This window comes from Ylistrum balloti, unplaced genomic scaffold (genome assembly GCF_031769215.1).
Source record: "Ylistrum balloti isolate Yb309-2 unplaced genomic scaffold, AGI_CSIRO_Ybal_v1 Utg370684, whole genome shotgun sequence".
In the NCBI taxonomy this organism is placed as follows: Eukaryota; Metazoa; Mollusca; class Bivalvia; order Pectinida; family Pectinidae; genus Ylistrum; species Ylistrum balloti.
The window spans coordinates 1-24,507 of NW_026782412.1; the positions used below are offsets into that span (position 1 = coordinate 1).

At 35.8% G+C, this 24,507-nt stretch overlaps 1 protein-coding gene and 1 pseudogene across 1 annotated transcript; one reads left to right on the top strand and one right to left on the bottom strand.

Moving 5' to 3' along the window:
• Window positions 1-631: 631 nt before the first annotated feature.
• On the bottom strand, window positions 632-18,287 carry LOC132557519 (sialoadhesin-like; the record flags this gene model as incomplete). The annotated part of the gene is made up of 4 exons (XM_060222015.1): window positions 18,208-18,287; window positions 16,267-16,569; window positions 3,371-3,682; window positions 632-889 (listed from the first exon to the last, which is right to left on the bottom strand). Coding segments are annotated over exons 1-4 (928 nt in total), but the record flags the coding sequence as incomplete, so codon positions are not given.
• A 3,419-nt stretch (window positions 18,288-21,706) lies between these two features.
• Window positions 21,707-24,220, top strand: LOC132557520 (uncharacterized; annotated as a pseudogene).
• Window positions 24,221-24,507: the final 287 nt, after the last annotated feature.

Below are 24,507 nucleotides of genomic sequence, written 5' to 3' on the forward strand. Positions count from 1 at the left end.
AACTATACTCTTACTAGGATAACTCACAGTTCACAGTAAACTATACACAGTTCACAGTAAACTATACTCTTACTAGGGTAACACACAGTTCACAGTAAATAATACACTAGGATAACTCACAGTTCACAGTAAACTATACTCTAACTAGGGTAACACACAGTTCACAGTAAACTATATATACTCTAACTAGGATAACTCACAGTTCACAGTAAACTATACTCTAACTAGGATAACTCACAGTTCACAGTAAACTATACACTTACTAGGATAACTCACAGTTCACAGTAAATAATACCTTTACTAGGATAGCTCACATTTCACAATTAAGTATACTCTTACTAGGATAACACACACTTCACAGTAAACTATACTCTAACTAGGATAACACACAGTTCACAGTAAACTATACTCTTAATAGGATAACTCACAGTTTACAGTAAACTATATTCTTACTAGGATAACACACAGTTCACAGTAAACTATACTCTTACTAGAATAACTCACAGTTCACAGTAAACTATACTCTAACTAGGATAACTCACAGTTCACAGTAAACTATACTCTTACTAGGATAACACACAGTTCACAGTAAACTATACTCTTACTAGGATAACTTACTGCTCGCACTTACAGTTCACGGTGACGTAGAAGGATATCGATTCACTCTGTGCCTCATTGCTGATTGTGCATGTGTATTTCCCAGTGTCGTCCTTTGAGATATTTTTGTTGAAGATATTGTCTTTCTTCTTTCTGCCATTAGGTAAAGTCCACACAACTTCACATTTACCTCGACAGTCATCTGATACACATGTTCTTTCTGGGAGAAAATCTCCTATCTGTTTCGAAATATTTTCTTTGCTTGGTTTGATTGTGACGGCAAATGGGTTATCTGTAACCATAACATTAGTACGTCAAAGATGGGAAACATTCCTTACCTGATATTCTACTGACCAGATGTTTTAATTGATAGTGTTAATTTTTCTGTTTAATCGCCACATAAGACGGCTTGTTTCATATTAAACATCAACATTATTTGACAGTTATCACGTGTACGGAACAACATAGACATCATAAAGGCGATTGCGCACGATGCATATTTCGTTTGATAAACGACCGTAGCTTAACTGTGATGCTTAAAGTAAAACGTCTTATGAAAATGATATTCAATATTTCGTTATTACTATTATTTAGTAACTGTAACTAAAGAAGACTTTCTATATACGCTAGCTTCATGCCAAGGAAGGAATGAAGCATTCTACATCTGACACCGTGTAAGATCCGATCCCCTTTTTAACTTCGTCAAGATGCGCTTTATCGGAGGTGTGCCAAGGTGCCCAGCACTCAACCCTGTGATGTGTTTTGATACTACAAATTATAAGCGAGTCTACGTCACATATATATGATCGACCCCAACACCTCGTAGATAAAAAAAGGGCACCGACGTAGTTTTCAACTTACGTGTTCTGTTATTTTCACTTCTATAAACTGTTATAGATATTCAAATGTAAATACTGCGATGTATACACATTTCTCGAGATGTTATAATTAATATCACAACATTTGAAGCGTTATGGGATTGTCTGTGACGTCACAATGGGCGACGCTTCACACTACTGACTGTTCACTTTCTTGTTTGAATTTGGCAGACTTTAACTATTGTCAATGTAAGTGTAAAATACTTTCGGTCCTAGAGTAAAATATTAGTCTAAGGGTCAAATACAGCCAGTCTAAGGGTTACGAAATAAATTAATCATCTATATATTTTGGGTCAATCCCCTTACAAATTCACATAACATCAGCACCGCTTTGTATTATACGTGGGAACCACTAAAGTTTGGCTTTGATTGTTTAGGAAAATTTAGAATAATGAAACTTATATGCGTTGGCAGTTTAATCATTGGAGTGCTAGTGTATGTGCTCCTCTATCAATGTTTTGTCATTACAATACTATTGATTATGTCATATGCTTAATGACGTCATTATATGTATGGACATAGGAACCGTACAGCGCTCATTGATTCGTGTTTACTCGCTTATTTGGATGTATTGTTAAGCTCCAAGAATAAATCTGATGCTATTTAAAATAAAAAAGAAGCAATTCGCTGGCCGTGGTCATCAAGCCATGTTTTCATTATTTTCTCAATGCACAAATTTACATTTAAATGTAAAAACTACCCTCCACCAAGTTCTATATGTAGATAGCATACTGTTTTATGGTAGTAGGGTTTGGGGTGGTGTAAGGATTACATTTATTGACGTTACAAACAAAAGATACTATGGAACTCTAGGCTGGCTTTGCAGGAGACGGTTTAGTAAGGGCACGGTGTGTTGAAACGAGCGGACATTGTTGGTTAGATCCGGATGTGATATTAGTCAGATCAATTTTTTCTGAATATTACATGTATACATGCCTAATGTGCGCTTCATAAGCAAAGTGTATAAAGTTTATAAATTGAAAAGGATACACGTAATGATGATAAGTGACGAGTATATATTACACGAGTATAGTTCCATAAGAAATCACCGTGTCCCTACCGACTTTAAACTGACGGATTATTTGTATCGATGATCGATACAATATAAAACAATATTTAGTAGTATTTAACGCCTGTAACAGAATATCTATAACTTTCATGAGTGCGAAACAAGGATGAAAAATATTGATGTATTATATCATAAGAGTAAAATATATATATTTTACGGAAAACCATTAAATTTTCATTTTGTTACATTTTAAAAGGAAAAACTGAATCCGAACATACAATAAAGTTGTATTCAAAAAAATGTTTGGGAGCTTTTTGAGATCAGATAGTTTGACATTACATTATAATGACAATAAGACGACACCATATTGAATAAGCTGCTTTACAGTTTTATGTTTTCTACCATCTTATGCCGTTATCTGGTCAGAATCGCTGACTAAAATTATTCTTTAAGCTAAATTAGAGAAATGTATATCGGAATTGTTAGATGAAAATCCCGTAGTTAATGCATTTCAGTTTAATTTTCTGTGATTTATAAATATGTCTTTGCTCATAAGTAGCAATAGGATTGGGCACAAGTTTTACAACTAATATCGGTGTCGGTTGCGTGTCAAGCGAAATAGCTGATGTACTGCCCACAAGCCCAAAACTCTAAACTTGTCAATAATACTGCAAAATCCGATATTTTCGTGGGCCTCAGATTTGCGTGTTATTTTTTATGGAAAAACTATTTCGTGGATAAATATTGCGCAATGATTATATACCAGTTTTAATGTTTATGGAATTCGTTAAATAATTAGCGGTACGTACCGACGATTTCAACGAAAATTAATCTCAGGAGAAAGTTGATGATTTTACAATAAAACAACTTGGTAACTACTACTTACACACTGTTAAGGTGATTGGAGAACCAGTTAAGTTTAGAGGTGACCTGGAGTAGGTTTTACCTGTTGATTTCAGCCCTCTACATGTATAGGTACCAGTGTCCTTTACATTTGTATCACGTATGGTCAATGAAGGCATTCTGTAGGAAGATCCAGAATATTTTGTATTCCGCGGACTGACAGAGCTGAACACCTGAGCTTGTCCCCCCTCTTTGGTCCAGTGTACGTTAGATAGGTATTTTGGTGGCAAAATCGAACATTCAAGTGTGATGGTACGTCCCGCTAAAACAGAGTATGTAGTCTTTGGCACCCTCACTACAATGAAAAAAATTCAAACGATAAAGTTTATAAGGACGAATTTAATTTTTTTGCCGAAATGAGTTTCAGGCTTCAAGATAAGATGTACTATATTACATCATGCAAACAATATATTGAATCTGTGGTCTGATTAGATTATCAGATAGAGTCGACTCGTCTTCTCTTGAGCTTGAAAAAAAATGTACATAATTTGTCTGGAAGCTACCGGTAATTCGTTGATATTGCCTAAAGCAAACAATAAAGTAGTCCATGCCTGTTCCAGCTAACAAATGTTTGTAAAATTAAATATTTAAAGAGTTTGAAAGCCATGCACAATTCCTTCAATGGTTTATGCCAAATAATTGATTAAATTTCTCACATAACCGCTTCTTTTCTTCTGGGACCCATCACTGATGCTAGTGGGCTTTAGGTTTGATGTTTAAGTGACGCATAAATAGAATAAAAATCAGTCTTATTCAAATATGTAATTATAGACGGGTAACAAGCAGTTATTGTGGAAAAAATCCACCAGCAATAGCAATAGCACCTTTTTTATGTAAATTATTAATATCTAAAATGTATGATAAACAAAACATGGATGTCGATTGTCCAAACAATGAGCTTTGCACCTCTTTCGAAGAAGAGTTCTTTTTATATTACTGCCGACAAAAACAAAAGTCGATGGTAGATACGTAAGACAGTAGAAGTTGACTGCAAAAATCCATACTTTAAAGGTAATATTTATTTTGCGCTTATTGCGTGCAAAGTATCACGCTAAAATGTTATTGCGCTGACTGCGGTTTCTGTGTTTGGAATATACAGCGATTATATTAGCGATGAAGCTGCGTCATGGAGACGTATTCTTCTTAGTAACGTTAAGGGCTTAAAATGTGAAAATCTGGAAGAGTTCCAACATGGTATAGAAAGAAACTTTTACACTGTGACTACATACAGATATTATGTTTTGGGTAGTTATGGATACCCTGTCATGTTAAGCTCGTGAAGTACACGAAGTTAGTTTAAACATATTTATTGCCAAGAGATAGACAAGGGATCAGGTACAAGTTATTGAAACTTATCGACGCCTTCGCCTAATATACATTTGAGATAACATTACAATACTAACAATACAAATATACAGTTATTGTTAAAATTTGACATCAAAATATCTTGCTGGATTAAATATAGTTTAAACAGATCTAAAAAAGTTTGAATTAAGGTCCAAGAAAACTTGAGAATTGCCAAGCAATTGAATTTCTATATCTAACCCAACGTTTCAATTAGTTTAATTCTAGGTTAACTCTAAAAAGATCTTAATTGAGGGAACTGCACTGGTGTTAGAGCTTAGAATGCATTATATTAAACTGAATTTGAATGAATTAATACAGTGCTGGGATCGAACTGAATTTCCTAAGTTATTAGTTATTCCATCATTAAAGAGTAGAAGGTAGAAAAGAAGAGTTAGGAAGAGACAGTCTGAAAGGAGGAATCCTATACTTATTATTGTTACGTAATTCGTAACGATTTTCGCCACATAAAGACAGCAAAAACCCATTGAGGCATTCAGGTGTTAATTTATTATGCATCTTATGAACTAGTTACGAAGTTTTCTAATTTTTCTGAAATTAGATAAGTTTTTAAGACCAGCTTCGTAGTATAAAGTATTAATAGGGATATATGAAGACAGTCCTAATATAATGCGAGCGGCTTTACTTTGTTTTTTTCTACCTTTTCTAGTTCAAAAATAGTGCAACCCGCCCTCAACTCACAAGCATTTTCTAAAACAAGAAAAATAAATGTCTTTTAATTTTTTCAAAGAGCATCCCTACTTAATAAATATTTCAACTTCCGTAAAACATTGATTTTTTTTCATAGCCGAAGTGCAAATTCCATTAACATGACCCCCCCCCCGCCCCCAACACGCTTTGCATTCGAATTGAGTAACACATAAATGTTTATGATAATCTTTCAAATTTAAGACTTTCCCATCAAATTCTATGTCTATAAGAAATAAAAGTTGTCCAATAATAGAGCCTTGCGGAATCCCTGCCTCAATGCCCTTCAGACAGAAGAATATGAACTATTTAAAAAAAACCTGTTGATATTTATGAGATGAATAATTTCCAGACATATAAGCAATTCACCTGAAATTCCGTACGTTTTTAATTTCGCCAAATGACCTCTATGCCAGACCCTATCATAGACTTTGGATATGTCAAAGAATACAACACATGCATGTTTTTTCTGAGTGCAATACGAATTTGGTGATAAATGTTAATGAGTTGATACACTGCAAAATTGCCCAGTGAATAAAACGAGACTGATTTTTGTAAAACAAAGAATTTTCTATAAAATAGTTGTACAACAGTTTAAAAAGCACTCAAAATCTTTACCAACAGTGGACAGCACACGGAAATAGGTACATAATTTCGAAGGAGAATGTCTTGTCATCCTTTTTAAACAATGACATAATATTAGGTAAATTCCATTTGTTTGGATAAATCCCTGCTGTTAAGGAAATATCAAATAAATATAACGTAATACAAACAGTGTGTGCAGTATTGCCTTATTCCATCTTCATCCGAAGTCTTGTAGAGCTTCAATATCTGTAGAACATCGCGTATTTCAGTCGAATTTAATCTAATTGAGTTAATTTGTCAGTTTTAAGCTCAATAATTGGAACATTTGTTTCACCTAGAAGTCTTCAAAAATAATCTATATCATTAGTAACATAATCTATATGAGTGAGAGTTGTCGGCCCTTGGATAATATGGACGGTGTTGACAGATTAGCTCCAATGGAAATGTGAATTCTGTGTATTTCGGGGTCAGGTTTGGTATAGACTTATGGTTGTATGATGCATTGAAAAACCTTTTTGGTTATACCCTATGCCGTGCATGTGATATGTCTCATCCCAGCTGAATAACATTTTATTGGAAGTGCTTATTGTGTCGTGTATACATTCCTGTGTTCATCGGACCGTGAACGTAACATGTATGTGAACGTTTACATTGAAATGATCTGATTCTTGACTGTTTTATGATGCATTGAATAACTTCTTTGGTTAAATACCCTATACCGTACATGTGATATGTCTCACTCCAGCTGAATAACATTTTATTGAAAGTGCTTTATTGTGTCGGGTATACATTCCTGTGTTCATCGAACCGTGACCGTAACATGTATGTGAACGTGTACATTGAAATGAAGTGATATTTGACTGTTTTACTTGTACTCAATGTCATTCAGGAACTATACCATTCCCGTTTCTAAGTCAAAAAGAGCATTATCCTCATCATCAACACCATCCCCTATCACCAGAGACAATAAAAAACAAAAACATTTACCATCCACATCAACCCCGTTATCCGATAGTGTGTTTGGATTCAATTTATCATCCCCGATGGCTACTACATCCCCAACCCTCCAGCAGGGAATCCAACATCCCCTGCCAGGCCTTCTACCTTTTCCGCTACCCAGTTTTTCTGAGACAGCTGATTTCTAGGCTGCTGATCCCGGGAATTCGAAATTATCGTACATTGACGTCCAGAGGATCGCCATGGCTGTCCGAGTTCACATGTCCAATGACCTGCAGGCCATACAGCAAAATGTCCAACATGCTGACTTGGACAACAGATGGCAGATTTTGATTAGAGAAAGTGGCCAAATCTGGAGGCTGAAAACGAATCTGAGCTGCGCCATCAGCTGGACGTCACAATATGTGATATCACCTAGTTGGAGCAGCGTCGCTGGGCTGACACTCCGACGGTCGCTATCTGTCTTATATCAACACAGGACCTATGTGCCTTTTGGAAGTCCACGTCTCGATTTCGACTGTCAGTTTCCTGGACGCATTTTAGCTTATACATGTTCAACTTTGTAGCCATTTATACATTTGTCTTTTCAGCAATAGCATGAAACTTGTATTCACAAATTTTATTCTATATAGATCTAATTGAAAATATATTAACACAATGTATGCAAATCGAGTATATAATTCAAGCTTACATCAGAATTTGTTCAATACTTTTGTGGTTCTCAGGATGTGCTCACGGCTTATTGAACTAATGAAGTTATTTTTTTTTGTTAAACTCATAAATCCGCTATCCTATCCATGTAGCCATCTACATGTATTAATAGATTTTTTCTTTCTCCCTTTGCAAGCGCACCTTGAAAATATTTGTTCGTGTGTTCCTATCCATTACTGTATGTTCGTTAGTCTGATTTATCTATATCCTCAATTATTTTGCTCATCATACAGGTGTAACAAAATTTACGCGTGCTCATAAACATTCTTGATACTCAAACTTCGTATCCAAATATACACATATTACTTATCTTTTCAACCAACAGAGCTCTTGGGATGTACCTCTAGCTCGTAAGTCTAAAAGTTCGTCATTCTGTACACGTTACATAAATACTGATACTTTTTCTGCTGATATATTATTGATAATTGTACGTTAAAAGCTTTATTGTTAAAACATAAACTTGTATAAAGACACATCTCTCGCCTCGTATACCCAGGGATGCCCATTTACGTATTTTGTTAATATATTTCGCATCTGTGATGCGGTAATAAAAAAAAAAAAAATAAGATAAACATGAAATAATATCAATCTGTAAATATTTCGTGTAATCATGAACAGTCCGAAACGACTAGAAATGTTATACTTATATATATCTTGTTGTATACTTCTACACAATTTGACTGTTGTCCAGTGTAATATTTTTACTGTTGTCCGGTGTAATATGTTTACTGTTGTCCGGTGTAATATGGTTACTGTTGTCCGGTGTAATATATTTACTGTTGTCCGGTGTAATGTATTTACTGTTGTCCGGTGTAATATATTTACTGTTGTCCGGTGTAATGTATTTACTGTTGTCCAGTGTAATATATTTACTGTTGTCCGGTGTAGTATATTTACTGTTGTCCGGTGTAATGTATTTACTGTTGTCCAGTGTAATATATTTACTGTTGTCCGGTGTAGTATATTTACTGTTGTCCGGTGTATTGTATTTACTGTTGTCCGGTGTAATGTATTTACTGTTGTCCGGTGTAATATATTTACTGTTGTGCAGTGTAATATGTTTACTGTTGTCCGGTGTAATATGGTTACTGTTGTCCGGTGTAATATGTTTACTGTTGTCCGGTGTAATATATTTACTGTTGTCCGGTGTAATATGTTTACTGTTGTCCAGTGTAATATATTTACTGTTGTCCGGTGTAATATGTTTACTGTTGTCCGGTGTAATATGGTTACTGTTGTCCGGTGTAATATATTTACTGTTGTCCGGTGTAATGTATTTACTGTTGTCCGGTGTAATATATTTACTGTTGTCCCGGTGTAATATATTTACTGTTGTCCGGTGTAATATAAAAAAAAATATGTAATTTACTGTTGTCCGGTGTAATATATTTACTGTTGTCCGGTGTAATATATTTACTGTTGTCCGGTGTAATATAATATATTTACTGTTGTCCGGTGTAATATGTTGTCCGGTGTATATATTTACTGTTGTCCGGTGTAATATATTTACTGTTGTCCGCTGTAAAATATTTACTGTTGTCCGGTGTAATATATTTAGTGTTGTCCGGTGTAATATATTTACTGTTGTCCGGTGTAATATATTTATATTGTCCGGTGTAATATATTTACTGTTGTCCGGTGTATATATTGTAATATATTTACTGTTGTCCGGTGTAATATATTTACTGTTGTCCGGTGTAATATATTTACTGTTGTCCGGTGTAATATATTTACTGTTGTCCGGTGTAATATATTTACTGTTGTCCGGTGTAATATATTTACTGTTGTCCGGTGTAATATATTTACTGTTGTCCGGTGTAGTATATTTACTGTTGTCCGGTGTATTGTATTTACTGTTGTCCAGTGAAATATACTTACTGTTGTCCAGTGTAATATATTTACTGTTGTCCAGTGTAATATATTTGTAAATTAATAATAACACAAACTCTATTAGATGTATACATCACTTACTCTTAATGTGACGTCATGCCTACGTCAAATTACATTACGTCCATGGTCATTGATCCCACATGGGATGGAAACAGAGAATGTATATATGTAAATCTCAAGTTATGTACACCCACAGCTTCGTATGGAAATTGTTAAGCTATTTTGTTTGTAATATATATATATGTATTTACAATTATGTTTGTCCCCAATTACAACTACCTCCTATTAGAATTTCGAAAATTGTTTTTTGCTATTATCATGGTTTTTGCTATTATCAGAGGAATCAGTAGAAATGTCTTTTTTTATCTGTGTACATACTATTCTGTATTTGGAATCATATTTTGTGATTTGTTACTCAACTACAATATTATTTCATGCATTTTCTTAACCATAAATGCAATTGTCCATGCGTTTAATTGTGTAAAATATCCCAATATATATGTAATATAGCATATACCTGATCCCCATCTCTCTTATGATGGTAACAATAGCCATCATCCTCATTATCATGTTAATCTCCCTGTTCTTCTCTCCTTGCACAATCATTCTTACCCTACACAATTACCTCCCCTACCCCACTATCTATACGGATACACATGCTGCATTATGCCACTGTCTCTTCCTACACATTTACATTGATTGCGAACAAGTTGTTTTATATCCTATCCGGATACGGTTTTTGATGTTTCTCCGAATGTTATCCTCCGTAACATAAATGCCAATTTGCCCTAATTTATACCGTGTCCGGATAGGCGTATTTTACAACCGTTTGCATTGTATGCTTGGTTCCTATATATACATCTGTGGAACTGTACTTGTCGACTTTTTATTTGTTATGTTGATAATACATATATTACCTGTACTAGTAAATACAATTTTAACTCCCATGAACATGCTGACACGTTTTGTCAGCCAGGTACCACGAGAGGTGAAGAATTTTATCTTTCTCCCCGTTACTTTCGGCATTACTTTGATATTTTTTCAACTTCTGCTTCTCATGTCTGGAGATATTGAACAAAATCCTGGACCTAGCGAGTCTGAATCTGATTTATGCACAGTTTCCACGTGTTCCTCTAATTTTGCTTCTTTATTTGATGATGCCAAATATACATTTGTACACCTCAATGTACAAAGTTTAAAACAAAAATTGGATATCTTATTCAGTGAATTAAATAAAATAGATATTCTTTCATTTACAGAAACATGGCTAAGTCCCGATGATATAAACTCAGATTTAGACTTGCCTGGTTTTACCTCACCATATTGTTATTGTAGACCTAATAGACAGGGAGGAGGAGTGTCTGTATATGTTTCTAATGATATTCCCTCCAAACGCCGATCAGACCTTGAATTATTTTCAGTGGAGTGTGTTTGGTTACAACTAAATATATCTGGTAGGCAAATTTTATATGGGACATTTTATAGGCCACCTAACGAACCAGTTTCATCTTGGGACAACATAGCTCATACTATAGAACTTGCATTTAACACAGGAATATCAAATATAATCATAACTGGCGACCTAAATGCAAATCTCCTAACTAACAATCACCACTCACACCACCTAAATAACCTACTAACCACATTTAATCTCACACAAAGCGTTGCCAGCCCTACCTTCTTCACTGAGTCTTCTTCCTCTCTCTTAGATATAGTCTGTGCTAGTGACCCTTCTAATAAACCGTTGTAGTGTTGGCGAAAGTTTTCTCGACCAGCCTATGAGATACCATTGTCCTATCTATAGCAGTATTAATATTTCCAAACCTCCTAAATCTTGTTTTAAACGTAAAATTTGGCTTTATGACCTGGGTAATTATGACTTGTACAGAGATAAACTTTCCAAAATTGACTGGGACGGAATTCTAGTTGGTAATGACATCGACGACAAAACAGACAAATTTACTAATATTTTACTCAAGATCGCAGGTGAGTGTATCCCCAATAAAAATATAACTGTAAGAATCAACGATCCTGCATGGATGAATAACACTATCAGAAAGTTAATTAGAAAAAGGAAATACTTACATCGCAAAGCTAAAAAATCTCAAAATGGTAATGACTGGGGAAATTTCAGGAAAATTCGAAATAATTGTGTAAATGCTATTCGTAACTCCAAAAGAAAATATTTTAACAATCTTTGTGACAAACTTAAAAATAATGATAATATAAGTGCTAAGGAATGGTGGAAAATTGTAAATCATTTTATGTCTAATACTTGTAGTAAAAGCAACATACCTCCGATCTTGATTAACAATGACATAACGCAGGACGACCAAGAAAAGGCCAATGCCTTCAACACTTACTTTACCTCACAAGCTACTATTGATGACACAGGTGTTGACCCCCCTCATCTATATAAACCCCATAATCATTCACTTCCTGATATTATCATATCTCGAAAAGACGTTCTTGATGTTATACAGCATCTTGACTGTAAAAAAGCTGTTGGGCCAGATCTTATAAATTCTCGATTAATCAAAGAAGCAGCTGATATTCTTAGTTATCCTCTCCTTTCACTGTTCAACTGCTCTCTTGCTGATTGTATGTTCCCGTCTCTATGGAAGAGGGCTAATGTCACACCTGTGTTCAAAAAAGAAGACGCATCCGTACTAACCAACTATCGTCCAATTTCTTTATTATCTATTATTGGCAAAATGATGGAAAGATGCGTATACAAATATGTTTATAATTATTTAATTGATAAGTCTCTATTGTTTCCTTATCAGTCTGGCTTTAGATCCGGTGATTCCACTGTGAACCAACTTATATCTATTTCTAATGATATATATTCTGCTTTAGATAAAGGTAAAGAAATAAGAATGGTTTTCTGCGATATTAGCAAAGCTTTCGACCGAGTGTGGCATAGAGGTCTTCTTTCTAAACTCGAAAACTTTGGAATTACAGGTAATCTACTGGCTTGGTTCACAAATTATTTGCATAATCGTTCTCAACGAGTTGTTATTAACGGTAAAATGTCTGATTTAGCATCTATTACTGCCGGGGTACCACAGGGGTCTATCTTAGGTCCATTATTGTTTTTGATTTTTATTAATGACATTGTCGAAAATATAAATTGTTTTGTAAAATTATTTGCTGACGATACGTCTCTCTACGTTATAGTGGATTTACCGGATTTAAGTGCTAACATTTTGAATGATAACCTAAAAAAGGTTCATGATTGGTCCAAAAGTTGGCTTGTCAATTTCAACCCTAACAAAACTGTAACAATGACTGTAAGTAAGAAAAATAATAAACCAATTCATCCCTCCTTGTCTATGAATAACATCCTATTAACAGAAGTCTCCTGTCATAAGCACCTTGGCGTCTTTTTATCTGATAATGGAGGGTGGGCTGACCATGTGCATTCTATAATCAGCAAAGCATCGAAGAAACTTGGTATTCTTAGGAAATTCAAATTCAGTATTGACAGAAAGACTCTACAAAAAATGTATTTTACTTTCCTTCGACCCATCTTAGAGTATGGTGATGTAATATGGGACAATTTAACGATTGCACAAAGTCAGTTATTAGAAAATATACAGCTTGAAGCGGCTAGAATTGTAACTGGTGCTACTAAGCTAACTAGTCACGACCGAATTTACCAAGAATCTGGCTGGGACCCTCTTTCAGTTCGAAGAAGTAATCACAAGATCGTACAATTTCATAAGATTGTCCATGGTCAGTCCCCCTCCTATCTCACCAACACACTTCCTGCTCGTCATTCTGATCTCCACTCTCACAATACTAGAAACGCAAACAACTTCTGTCAAATAAACTGTAGAACAAAGCTTTACAAAGATTCTTTCTTCCCCTCCTCTATTGACCTGTGGAATGCACTTCCCGATGATATAAAGCCAAACCCTTCTCTTACTAACCTCAAAAAGTTCTTAAACGCTGGTAGTCATCCTGTTCCACCTTATTATTACTACTGCAGAAGTAGATTCGCCCAAATTCACCACGCGCGATTAAGGATGAACTGCAGCTCTCTGCACAGTCATTTATATATACGTAACTTAATTGATAGTCCCATGTGTACTTGTAATCTATCTGCCGAAACAACCGAGCATTTCCTCCTCTTCTGTCCAAAATATCAACTATTAAGAGATCAATGCTTCAGAAACCTTCCTCCGGAGTACGACACGAATCTCCTCCTGTATGGAAATCCCGATATGCCAGTTAGATATAACGAAAATATTTTTGACTGTGTCCAATTTTTTATCTACCAGTCGAAACGGTTCTAAGTTCTCACCTTGAGTTTTATCAAATGTCTATAAGTATGCACATAGTAATACCTAACTGCCAGTGCACTTGTTCGGCATGGCATTTCAATGTAGATTACGTATGTAAAATTTTATATGCATATTGTCATAGTTCTGTGTAATGATATTTGTACTATGTGAGATTACAGTAGACTGTGGTACAGTACTGATTCTCCAATTACTCACGGGTCGTTTTTGTAAAATTGTGTTTACTTACCACTGATGTATTATAGACTTACTTGACATGTACGGTCAACCATGTGTGTCCAAATTTAAGTTTGATTTCAGCTCGGTTCCCCTCCATAATGCAGCATATTTGCATTGCTTCATTCTTTAACTCCTTCAACTTTTCTGTCAACTCCTTTGCATCCCCCCTCCCCCCTTTCTTCCCAAATATCTTCATTTCCCTAATTATGTACCAATATGCTCAATATATAATGTATAATATTAGTCAGTGCCGTCCGATCGATGCTTCGTAAATTCAGGAGACGGATTAATATAAGTACTTTGTACTTGTTTTCGAATCCTTATGTATACTGTTTGTATTGCTGAAATGTTATACAGTTTAAAATAAAATAAAGTTTAAACTAATCTATAAGTTTTTTTTTCATGTTATCAACTTTGTTTCGCTGTGATTTAAATTTATTAATATCTGCCAAACGTTTTGGTGACCGCGCTTATGAAGCCTATCCCTAATTCTTAAGCTTTTTCGGAGTTGAAAGGTCATCCATAGCTTATCATTAGGCTGTATATTTACCTTTTTACTGGGAATACATTCGTTAGCAAAATACAGAAAAATGTCCGTAAAACGATCACAGGCAAAATGAACTGAGCCACAATAATAAAAAAATGTCTATCCAGTTATAATAAGATATAAGTTAATTGCATTTTTCAAAATTTGTCCTCTTGTACTGCCAAATTTTACATGTATAGGCTGGTTTAAAAAGACAAGGAAGATTAATGGTAACATTACAACCATCATGATCACTAATTGATCTATCAGTAGAAATTACAGATGAGTCAGTGCAGGAAATAGAGTCAAATAATAATACAGTAAACTATACAATTATATCACACATGATTATTTGAAGCAGTGAGGGAGTCAACATATGAATCCCCATGTACTATAACATTTGGAGACATATCCAGAGCATTATTTACAGACAACCTGAAATTTTCCCAAAACGGTTGGGTAGAGTTTTCTGGTCTATAAGCCGTTGGAAAGGTTAGTTTTGGTCCATATTACCTCATCACAAGGATATTTCAATTCAGGCAAATGATCAACTTTCAAATGATTATTTCATATAAACCAAAATACCACCCTGGCAAAATTACTATCAAGTCTAAAAGGAGAAACCTTCCATGCATAAATCATTAGAAGTGACCTGATCGTCATATTGAGTTTCGGTTAAACATGTATTCAATGTCGTCTAATTTATGTCTAACACTCTGAACATCTAAATTAAATATAGAAAGCCCACCAAGTTTCGGACCTGGGTTGGACTCGACATCCATATACTGTAAAAATGACATTAAAAAAATCACTGAAAATTCGAAATTTCGGAAAAAATAAACAAACGTGATATTTAATTGACTTATAAACCAAAAAAGAAAGATATGCAATTGATGACGTAATTTTAAAAAAATCCACAAAAACAAAAAGTGATACATGACTTCACCAAACATCTTCTGTAGACCTTAAAATAAAAGGTACTAACCGCATTTCTATAACACATGAAATAATTAAATATTGTCAAATGTGAAACCAAAATCCTGAATTTCATGAATATACCATAATGCTCAAACCAGCAATGGAAAAAGAAATACATGTAAACGAGAAATAGTGCCAGATTTTCACTAGTAGTACCCCCCCCCCCCTTACAGTTCTAATGTCCATCACTACCGTGCCTTGGTAATCTTTCACCTGTCTTTCCTATCCTACGTGTAGGACTAATCACCTTACCATCTAGGTTGGGGGACCCCAGCACAGAGACCAACTGTCATTATATTGAAAACAAAAGTATAAGTATATAGTATGATGAACAGACACAGCCACACACCTTCAGACGCATCCCCCAACACACACACCACCCAATACACACACGCACGCACGCACGCACGCACACACACACACCACATACAATGCCTTGCATATATCTATCTATATTATATTCATACCAAACACACATACACGATTGTATTTTCAAATGATACATAAGCGGATCTACACTTCTTCATGTTTGAATTAAATTTTACAGGTACTCGTATGTGAATGCATGAACAATAAGTTACACATACATGTATTTGTACCTGATTTTGCCAGGAGTGTACAATGGTACAACTGATATTAAAACGCAGACCTTACCGTCTGTAACATAGAGACGTATCCAGTCACTGCGCCGATTTCCCCTATCTGTTGTGCCTACACACCGATAATCACCAGAGTCTGCTTCGTTTGAGTCGTGTATGGTCAATGATGGATTTGTTGGGGATGATCCGGAATATTTATCGTTAATTCTGCTGTCAGTACTGCTGTATATTTTACCATGCTGTGATTTTCTCCAGAACACAGAATAGGTACCTTCGTTCGAGTCGATTGAACATTGAAGTGTGACGTCATTTCCAGCCTGAACGCCACAATAGCGTTTACTCACTGTCACTCTTAAACCTGCAGTATAAGAATGAAACAGATAAGATAGATCTGTTTGATGTGGATATTTATTTTCATATTAGCAACATAGCATCAGATGGACAGGTAGACATGATCACATTTAGGAATAATTCAGCACATACAGATCTTCATTCTTTGCTTGATTAACTTTTTACTGTGCTGAAAATTAATTATCACTCTCAAATTCTTGCTGAAGAATCGAAAATCTGTAAAACAGCAACCGATCAAGTAAACCACAAAGCAAAATAAAATAAATAAAGTTATTTTTTATTGAAAATACATGTTTTATACACTGCCAGTTGCCTGTCTGTGCTATCACGATATTCAGAGTCTATTTCCAACACTCAATTAATTCGGAAAATCATTCTCTACATCACGTGACAGTTTTGAAAACGAGGCAGTTCATTTGTGTACACGAACACAGATGTGACTGAGGTAAGATGAAGAAACAAGGTACACACCTGTATTTCGGCATTCGACTTTGTTTTGTAACGCTAATTTAATTTTTTAATAGTAACACTGGTAACTACCGTTTCTGTAAAAGTCTTACTCCAGCCGTACATGTATTAATTTGACAGTATTTTAGGAGGAAAGAAAAGTTAATAAATTTTTGACCAAAAATCAACGACTTACGTGAACACTATTGTGTATATTGAATTTATTTCGGTATTCTAGGTTGTAATTTGCATAACACAATTACAAATTTTTCCGTAATTGAAATTTCACAGAAGACGTACAAATGAATAACACCTTTCAATACTGTCGCTTTCCGTTACACAAGAGTCAGAATACCACGACGTCGAAAGACACGTTGTCGTTAATATGATTTGTAAAGCGTGAAGCGAGTCTGGTCAGTGAACAACGCGTGTCTCCAATGGGTCAAACGAAACCGATTAGGTGTATATGAAAGCAGCTACTGCCTTTGACGTTGGCGTCACTTCTGTGTAAGTGTCTGACCAACATAGGGACGTCGTGGCCTTAAGTGAAACACCCGTAACCGATTCCTTAGCTGATCTGTACAGTCCCCGTGTTCAATTTGTAATGATTTACCAGCACATATTGTGCAGGAGTACCCAGGGGGAACACTTTCTTGAAATAATCTGCTGAAAGTACGTAGCGTCAACTGGGCCTCGGTCGGCTAAATTTTAACTGAATAACATTTGCACAGTGCACGCAGGTAGCTCAGTGTCAAATTTAATTTACTTTAGTCCATGTGTCTAAATGTTATATTACAACGACCGAATTTGCTTTTCTTTTTTTCACTAGAATACACACACAAATAGTCGCTTGGCCCAAAGGACCAATTACATCATCCATGTTTTCTTCCCGATTTCTAGTCCAGAAGGTTTCAACTACCAGTCCCTTCGTTGTCACCTATTTCACAGAGTTAGGTCCGTTTAATTATTACGATTCATTACAACAAATATAAAAACGAAAGTGTCCAGGGTGAAAGGCTGCAGTTGAGTGTTGTTTGTTCAATAATAGCCATTTCTATTCATGATTACCTGAGATATAAGAGGAGAAGAGACCAATTATAAATTTCTGTTAAAATAAACTCACAATTAACCGTTTCCGGTCTCATCCTGAAATCAAAACATATCCAATATTTTTATATATACTTTTTTATCTACTTACGTGCAGAGGCGAAACTGACCAATGTCAAACAATGAAAAACAAAGGACAGAAACATATTCCTGGTACGTAAAGACTTATATCCAATTAAGTAGCTGAGAGAATCTGCTATTTGACTATCGAGCGCCTTCTACCATCCATAAATCACACTGATTAACATACTGATGTAACAGAATATCTACTTTATAGGATGATTCATGTACAAAACGAAGATGTTTTATGATATAGTAGTACAGGGAAAAATGAAAACCGGAAAACATGAAGGGGTTTGATCATGTATCAACTTAAGATACATTACACACATTTAAGATTCTTCCGTGTTTTATTTCCATAACCACGTCTGTAATGTCCACATGTAATCATTGATTCCCGACACGACTGTTATATTATACAGAAGTGACCATGTCTGTAATGTCCACGTGTTATCATTGATTCCCCACACGACTGTTATATTATACAGAAGTGACCATGTCTGTAATGTCCACATGTAATCATTGATTCCCCACACGACTGTTATATTATACAGAAGTGACCATGTCTGTAATGTCCACGTGTTATCATTGATTCCCCACACGACTGTTATATTATACAGAAGTGACCATGTCTGTAATGTCCACATGTAATCATTGATTCCCCACACGACTGTTATATTATACAGAAGTGACCATGTCTGTAATGTCCACATGTTATCATTGATTCCCCACACGACTGTTATATTATACAGAAGTGACCATGTCTGTAATGTCCACGTGTTATCATTGATTCCCCACACGACTGTTATATTATACAGAAGTGACCATGTCTGTAATGTCCACGTGTTATCATTGATTCCCCACACGACTGTTATATTATACAGAAGTAACCATGTCTGTAATGTCCACGTGTTATCACTGATTCCCCACACGACTGTTATATTATACAGAAGTAACCATGTCTGTAATGTCCACGTGTTATCATTGATTCCCCACACGACTGTTATATTATACAGAAGTGACCATGTCTGTAATGTTCACATGTTATCACTGATTCCCCACACAACTGTTATATTATACAGAAGGGACCATGTCTGTAATGTCCACGTGTTATCATTGATTCCCCACACGACTGTTATATTATACAGAAGGGACCATGTCTGTAATGTCCACATGTTATCATTGATTCCCCACACGACTGTTATATTATACAGAAGTCACCATGTCTGTAATGTCCACGTGTTATCACTGATTCCCCACACGACTGTTATATTATACAGAAGTGACCATGTCTGTAATGTCCACGTGTTATCACTGATTCCCCACACGACTGTTATATTATACAGAAGTGACCATGTCTGTAATGTCCACGTGTTATCACTGATTCCCCACACGACTGTTATATTATACAGAAGTGACCATGTCTGTAATGTCCACATGTAATCATTGATTCCCCACACGACTGTTATATTGTACAGAAGTGACCATGTCTGTAATGTCCACGTGTTATCATTGATTCCCCACACGACTGTTATATTGTACAGAAGTGACCATGTCTGTAATGTCCACGTGTTATCATTGATTCCCCACACGACTGTTATATTATACAGAAGTGACCATGTCTGTAATGTCCACGTGTTATCATTGATTCCCCACACGACTGTTATATTATACAGAAGTAACCATGTCTGTAATGTCCACGTGTTATCATTGATTCCCCACACGACTGTTATATTATACAGAAGTGACCACGTCTGTAATGTCCACATGTAATCATTGATTCCCGACACGACTGTTATATTATACAGAAGTGACCATGTCTGTAATGTCCACGTGTTATCATTGATTCCCCACACGACTGTTATATTATACAGAAGTGACCATGTCTGTAATGTCCACGTGTTATCATTGATTTCCCACACGACTGTTATATTATACAGAAGTAACCATGTCTGTAATGTCCACGTGTTATCATTGATTCCCCACACGACTGTTATATTATACAGAAGTGACCACGTCTGTAATGTTCACGTGTTATCATTGATTTCCCACACGACTGTTATATTATACAGAAGTGACCATGTCTGTAATGTCCACGTGTTATCATTGATTCCCCACACGACTGTTATATTATACAGAAGGGACCATGTCTGTAATGTCCACATGTTATCACTGATTCCCCACACGACTGTTATATTATACAGAAGTGACCACGTCTGTAATGTTCACATGTTATCGTTGATTTCCCACATTTTCAGGCAGCTTTTATTATGATTTACTCTATAACCAGGTCACAGCCAAGCATTAATATCGTGCACAATGATTCATTACTGAAATCACTATTAAAGCAAGCCAAAGGTGATTCCATTATATATAAGTTTTATGAATTCCATTATGTTTATAATGGCGAGCCTTTTCCACTGTACATTGAATAAGGCAAATTTGTTTATGTTCATTCGTAGTTTTTTTTTTTTTATCAAATAAAGCATCTGTAGGACGGTTAATGAATTTTGGTGAATTGTTGACCTGCTTTATCCCACATTGTTTATGTAACTGAGATCATAACTGAATTTAATTCCTTTACTGGGATTCGAACCTGAGACCTCTAAGTTATAGTTATTGGATGTCTAGCAAAGCCAAAAGCAATCAACAATCAATTATGAGTATATTTCCCATCAAAAGCAATCAACAAGCAATTATGAGTATATTTCCCATCAAAAGCAATCAACAATCAATTATGAGTATATTTCCCACCAAAAACAATCAACAATCAATTAGTGGTTCAACCTGAACCCGACTTCCTGCATCGAGTTTCTTACCATTTTCGTTTGTGTTTCGAAAGCAGAAGGAAGGCAGCTTCTCCGTCTGGTAGCTCTATCTACTCTCAATATGAAAGACCTGTATTTCCAGTCATTGCCGGCGGATGACTTCGATGACCTAGTGTTGTCTCAAGCGTGCGAGGATATAGAAAACGAAGTGAAAGCTTTTGATAGGATTTCCGACCTGTCGCTACTAGCAAACTGTCTGAAAGTGGCACTGAAATGAACATCGACTTGCTTGGGCACGTGACATTTGAATTGGAAGTACCGGAAAGTGAACCTCCTTAATTCGAGAACAATCGTTTCGGGGCAGCAGTATCTACCCAGTAAATGAAAGAGCTTATTGGATAACAAGAAATCTAAAAACGATACAGTTTGGGCGATGGGTGTGTTTGAAAGTTGGCGCCAAAATGGAAATGTAACTGGTGGTGAAGTAATCACGGACCGACCTTCTGAAAATAGCTGGTGAAGAAATGAACCACTTTCTGTTACGATTCGTCATGGAAACGAGAAAAAAGTACTCTCCACGTTCTTTGTACCTAATCGTCTGTGGAATTCTCCGTCATTTGAGAGATTGTGATGTAAATGACAAAAACCTTTTTGGACTCGCGAAATGGCGTGTTTAACAGTTTCCGAAAAGTGTTGGATGCAAAAATGAACGAGCTTCTCTCTAGCGGACTTGGCTCAAATGTTAAAAAAGCCAAGCCATTGATGCCCGATGATGAAGAATGGGAAAGTGGTGTCTTTGGAGCGGACTCGGCAAGAGTCATTACAGTGCACTGTTTTTCTCTATGCATGTAAACTGTTTTGGCTTCGTGGAGACGATGAACATCATGATCTTGAATGTGAGCAGTTTCATGTTGATAATGACCAGCACGGAAAATATGTGGAGTTTACTGGAAGGGGATGTTAAACATGAAAAGGAGGGTCAAAGGACGGAGAACTGACCAGCACGAACATACGGCATTACTGCCAAGAAGGTAGGTTACATATTGTTAAATTTAGGAGTTTTGTAGATTAAAGCCCCAATATACGTAACATTCACCAAACATTTAGTGTATAATCACACATAATTATTGTGATATTCTCTAAGATGTAGTTAAAATTAAGTTATTCAAACAATAGTTACCATGACTTTGTGTATAAAGTATTGATATATGAGCAGTTGAAACTCGCTATTTGTAAACACATCCCCATTTTAAACACGCCGCCATCGAAATTACGATTGTTGCCGAACCACGTCGAAAAGTTCATGACCTGATCTCGCGAGAGTTGCGGTTTATACTTATAGAGGAAGCACATGCAGATATGTCTACGGTAAGTTTTTGTATACCAAGATTGTTTGCGAAGTCTTGTCGTTGACTTGAGGTATTCCTGTGATAAACATTCAGTTTTTGGGAAATTATTAGAAGGAATAATTAGTTTAGAAACGATACGACGCACAATTATAACGTAAGAATTCAGAACTGGCCTGATGTATGATTGGGAAAAAAGGAAGCGACTGGTGAACGTCTGTACTGTGTTTGCCATGTTTACACACGCGGAATATGCGCATGCGCAATGTCATCGCTACGAGCGGTAATGTATGAATTATTGTGGGTCCCACATTGTTTATTTTCCGATTTTTTCAATTTTTATTTAAATTGAAAACAGTCAGTTTTATGTTATTTAATTAAAGGAAAGTATTTGTTTTGTTACATGTATTACGGGGAAAATAAGGTAAAGTTTGTTTTCATAGTGATTTCTATGTATATTGGGGCTTTAAAATGACTAGAAAATGATGCGCGTCAAATTAGAATTTTCATGATTTTTGCGTAATGTATTGGCCATTTGAAAAGAGGGGCGGGTAGAAAACTAGTATGACCTAATTTTTCTGAATTTTATAATAACATAATTTCAAAGGTTTCTTATTTGGAAAGACTTTTTTCCCAACCAATTTAAGCCGTTCTTTGTTAAAATTTTTGAATTTTAAGGGAGTTATAAGCTGCATTGTAAAACAAATAATCATCGGTAGTTCCGGTTTCGAGATCCAAATCGTATATGATAATTATAAAGAACTTAAGCTAAACCTTTCTAAACCAAATTTATCTAATACGACAACCTAATCTCCACAGGAGATTGACATGTTGCGAGAAATGGGATGAAATATCACTAAAGGGTCAGAGCCAACAGTACATATTCCGTTTATAGGAACGTGTCAAGCCACTGTGTTCTACCTTGTCAAGGCTTCTCCGCTACAACAGTAGCCCTCATTACGGCTACAAATTAATTTCTTCCCATCTGATTTTTGTAGGTGATCGATGTATTGCGGAATACATATTTATCCTTTATCCGTCAGTACAAAGTGCTTTATTCGTCAATACGATTCACGTGAAGTTGTTCCGATTTTCACCGGACTATTTTCAAGTTGACCTGAACTTTGACGTGCTCCGACGAATTCCGTATCGTGCAGTAACACTGTTACACAAGAAAACTCCATCTTTTACGGTGCAACTCTTCACATAAACAATTGAACATTTACACAAACAACAGTAATCCAATGTGAATAAACATCTCAGAATCTGTGACGATTATCCAGTTCCCGTGAATCTAACATTTCCTACGGCTGTCAAGCTACACATGTCTTCGGTGACATGTTACTGTTACATACGTGTGTAATTTTTGTAAAATTTGAACTTTTTTATTGATTGATTCATGATATCTGTTATGGTATTAAACGGTTAATTACAGAAAATGAATTGTATTTGTGTGATGTTTTCATACACAAATGGGTTTTAATATGATTTGAGGTCATAACAACGAACAGAAGTATATCTCATTGCGCATTGATATTTTCAAAAGGGGTAAATGCGCTTCAGTTTATGAATGGAAATCTTCTTACGCGACAAAGTGAGGGCGCCGCTTCAGTACAAACAAAGGTAAACAATATTGCGCTGTACTCGTTTTATGTAAACATTGTTGAAAAATGGTTGCAGGATAAACGGAATACATGGTCAGTATCGTACAATACAAGGTTTATTTTTGACGAGGGTTAGAAAAGACTGAGATGGCGAGCCTTTGGCGAATATAAACCTTGTATTGTACGATACTGACCATGTATTCTCTATGTACATGTACATAGAGACACTCTGTGGTGGCGTGTTTTACAGGAGGCCTCTCAGGGGAAATCCCATTCGTTATGGAAGTCAAGTTATCGTCACAGAGCGTTACGGACGGACGGATTGATGCCGAGGTATGTGCAGCGGTCGGCCTACTCTCATGACACTGAGTGACGGTTTCAGTATATACATTTATATTGGAACTTACGCCAGCGCGATTTACATAACGCAGAGTACCCCCAAAATACGAAACTACTACCTCTTTTTGTGATGTTTATTTGTTATGCGGTAATAGATAGAAGACGACTAGACCACAGTGTATTGTTTCTCAATAAATGATGAATTATACCAAAGACCGCATTATTGCAGGTCTATTGTTAGATTCTTAAACAAACTGTATTCGTTTGAATTTCC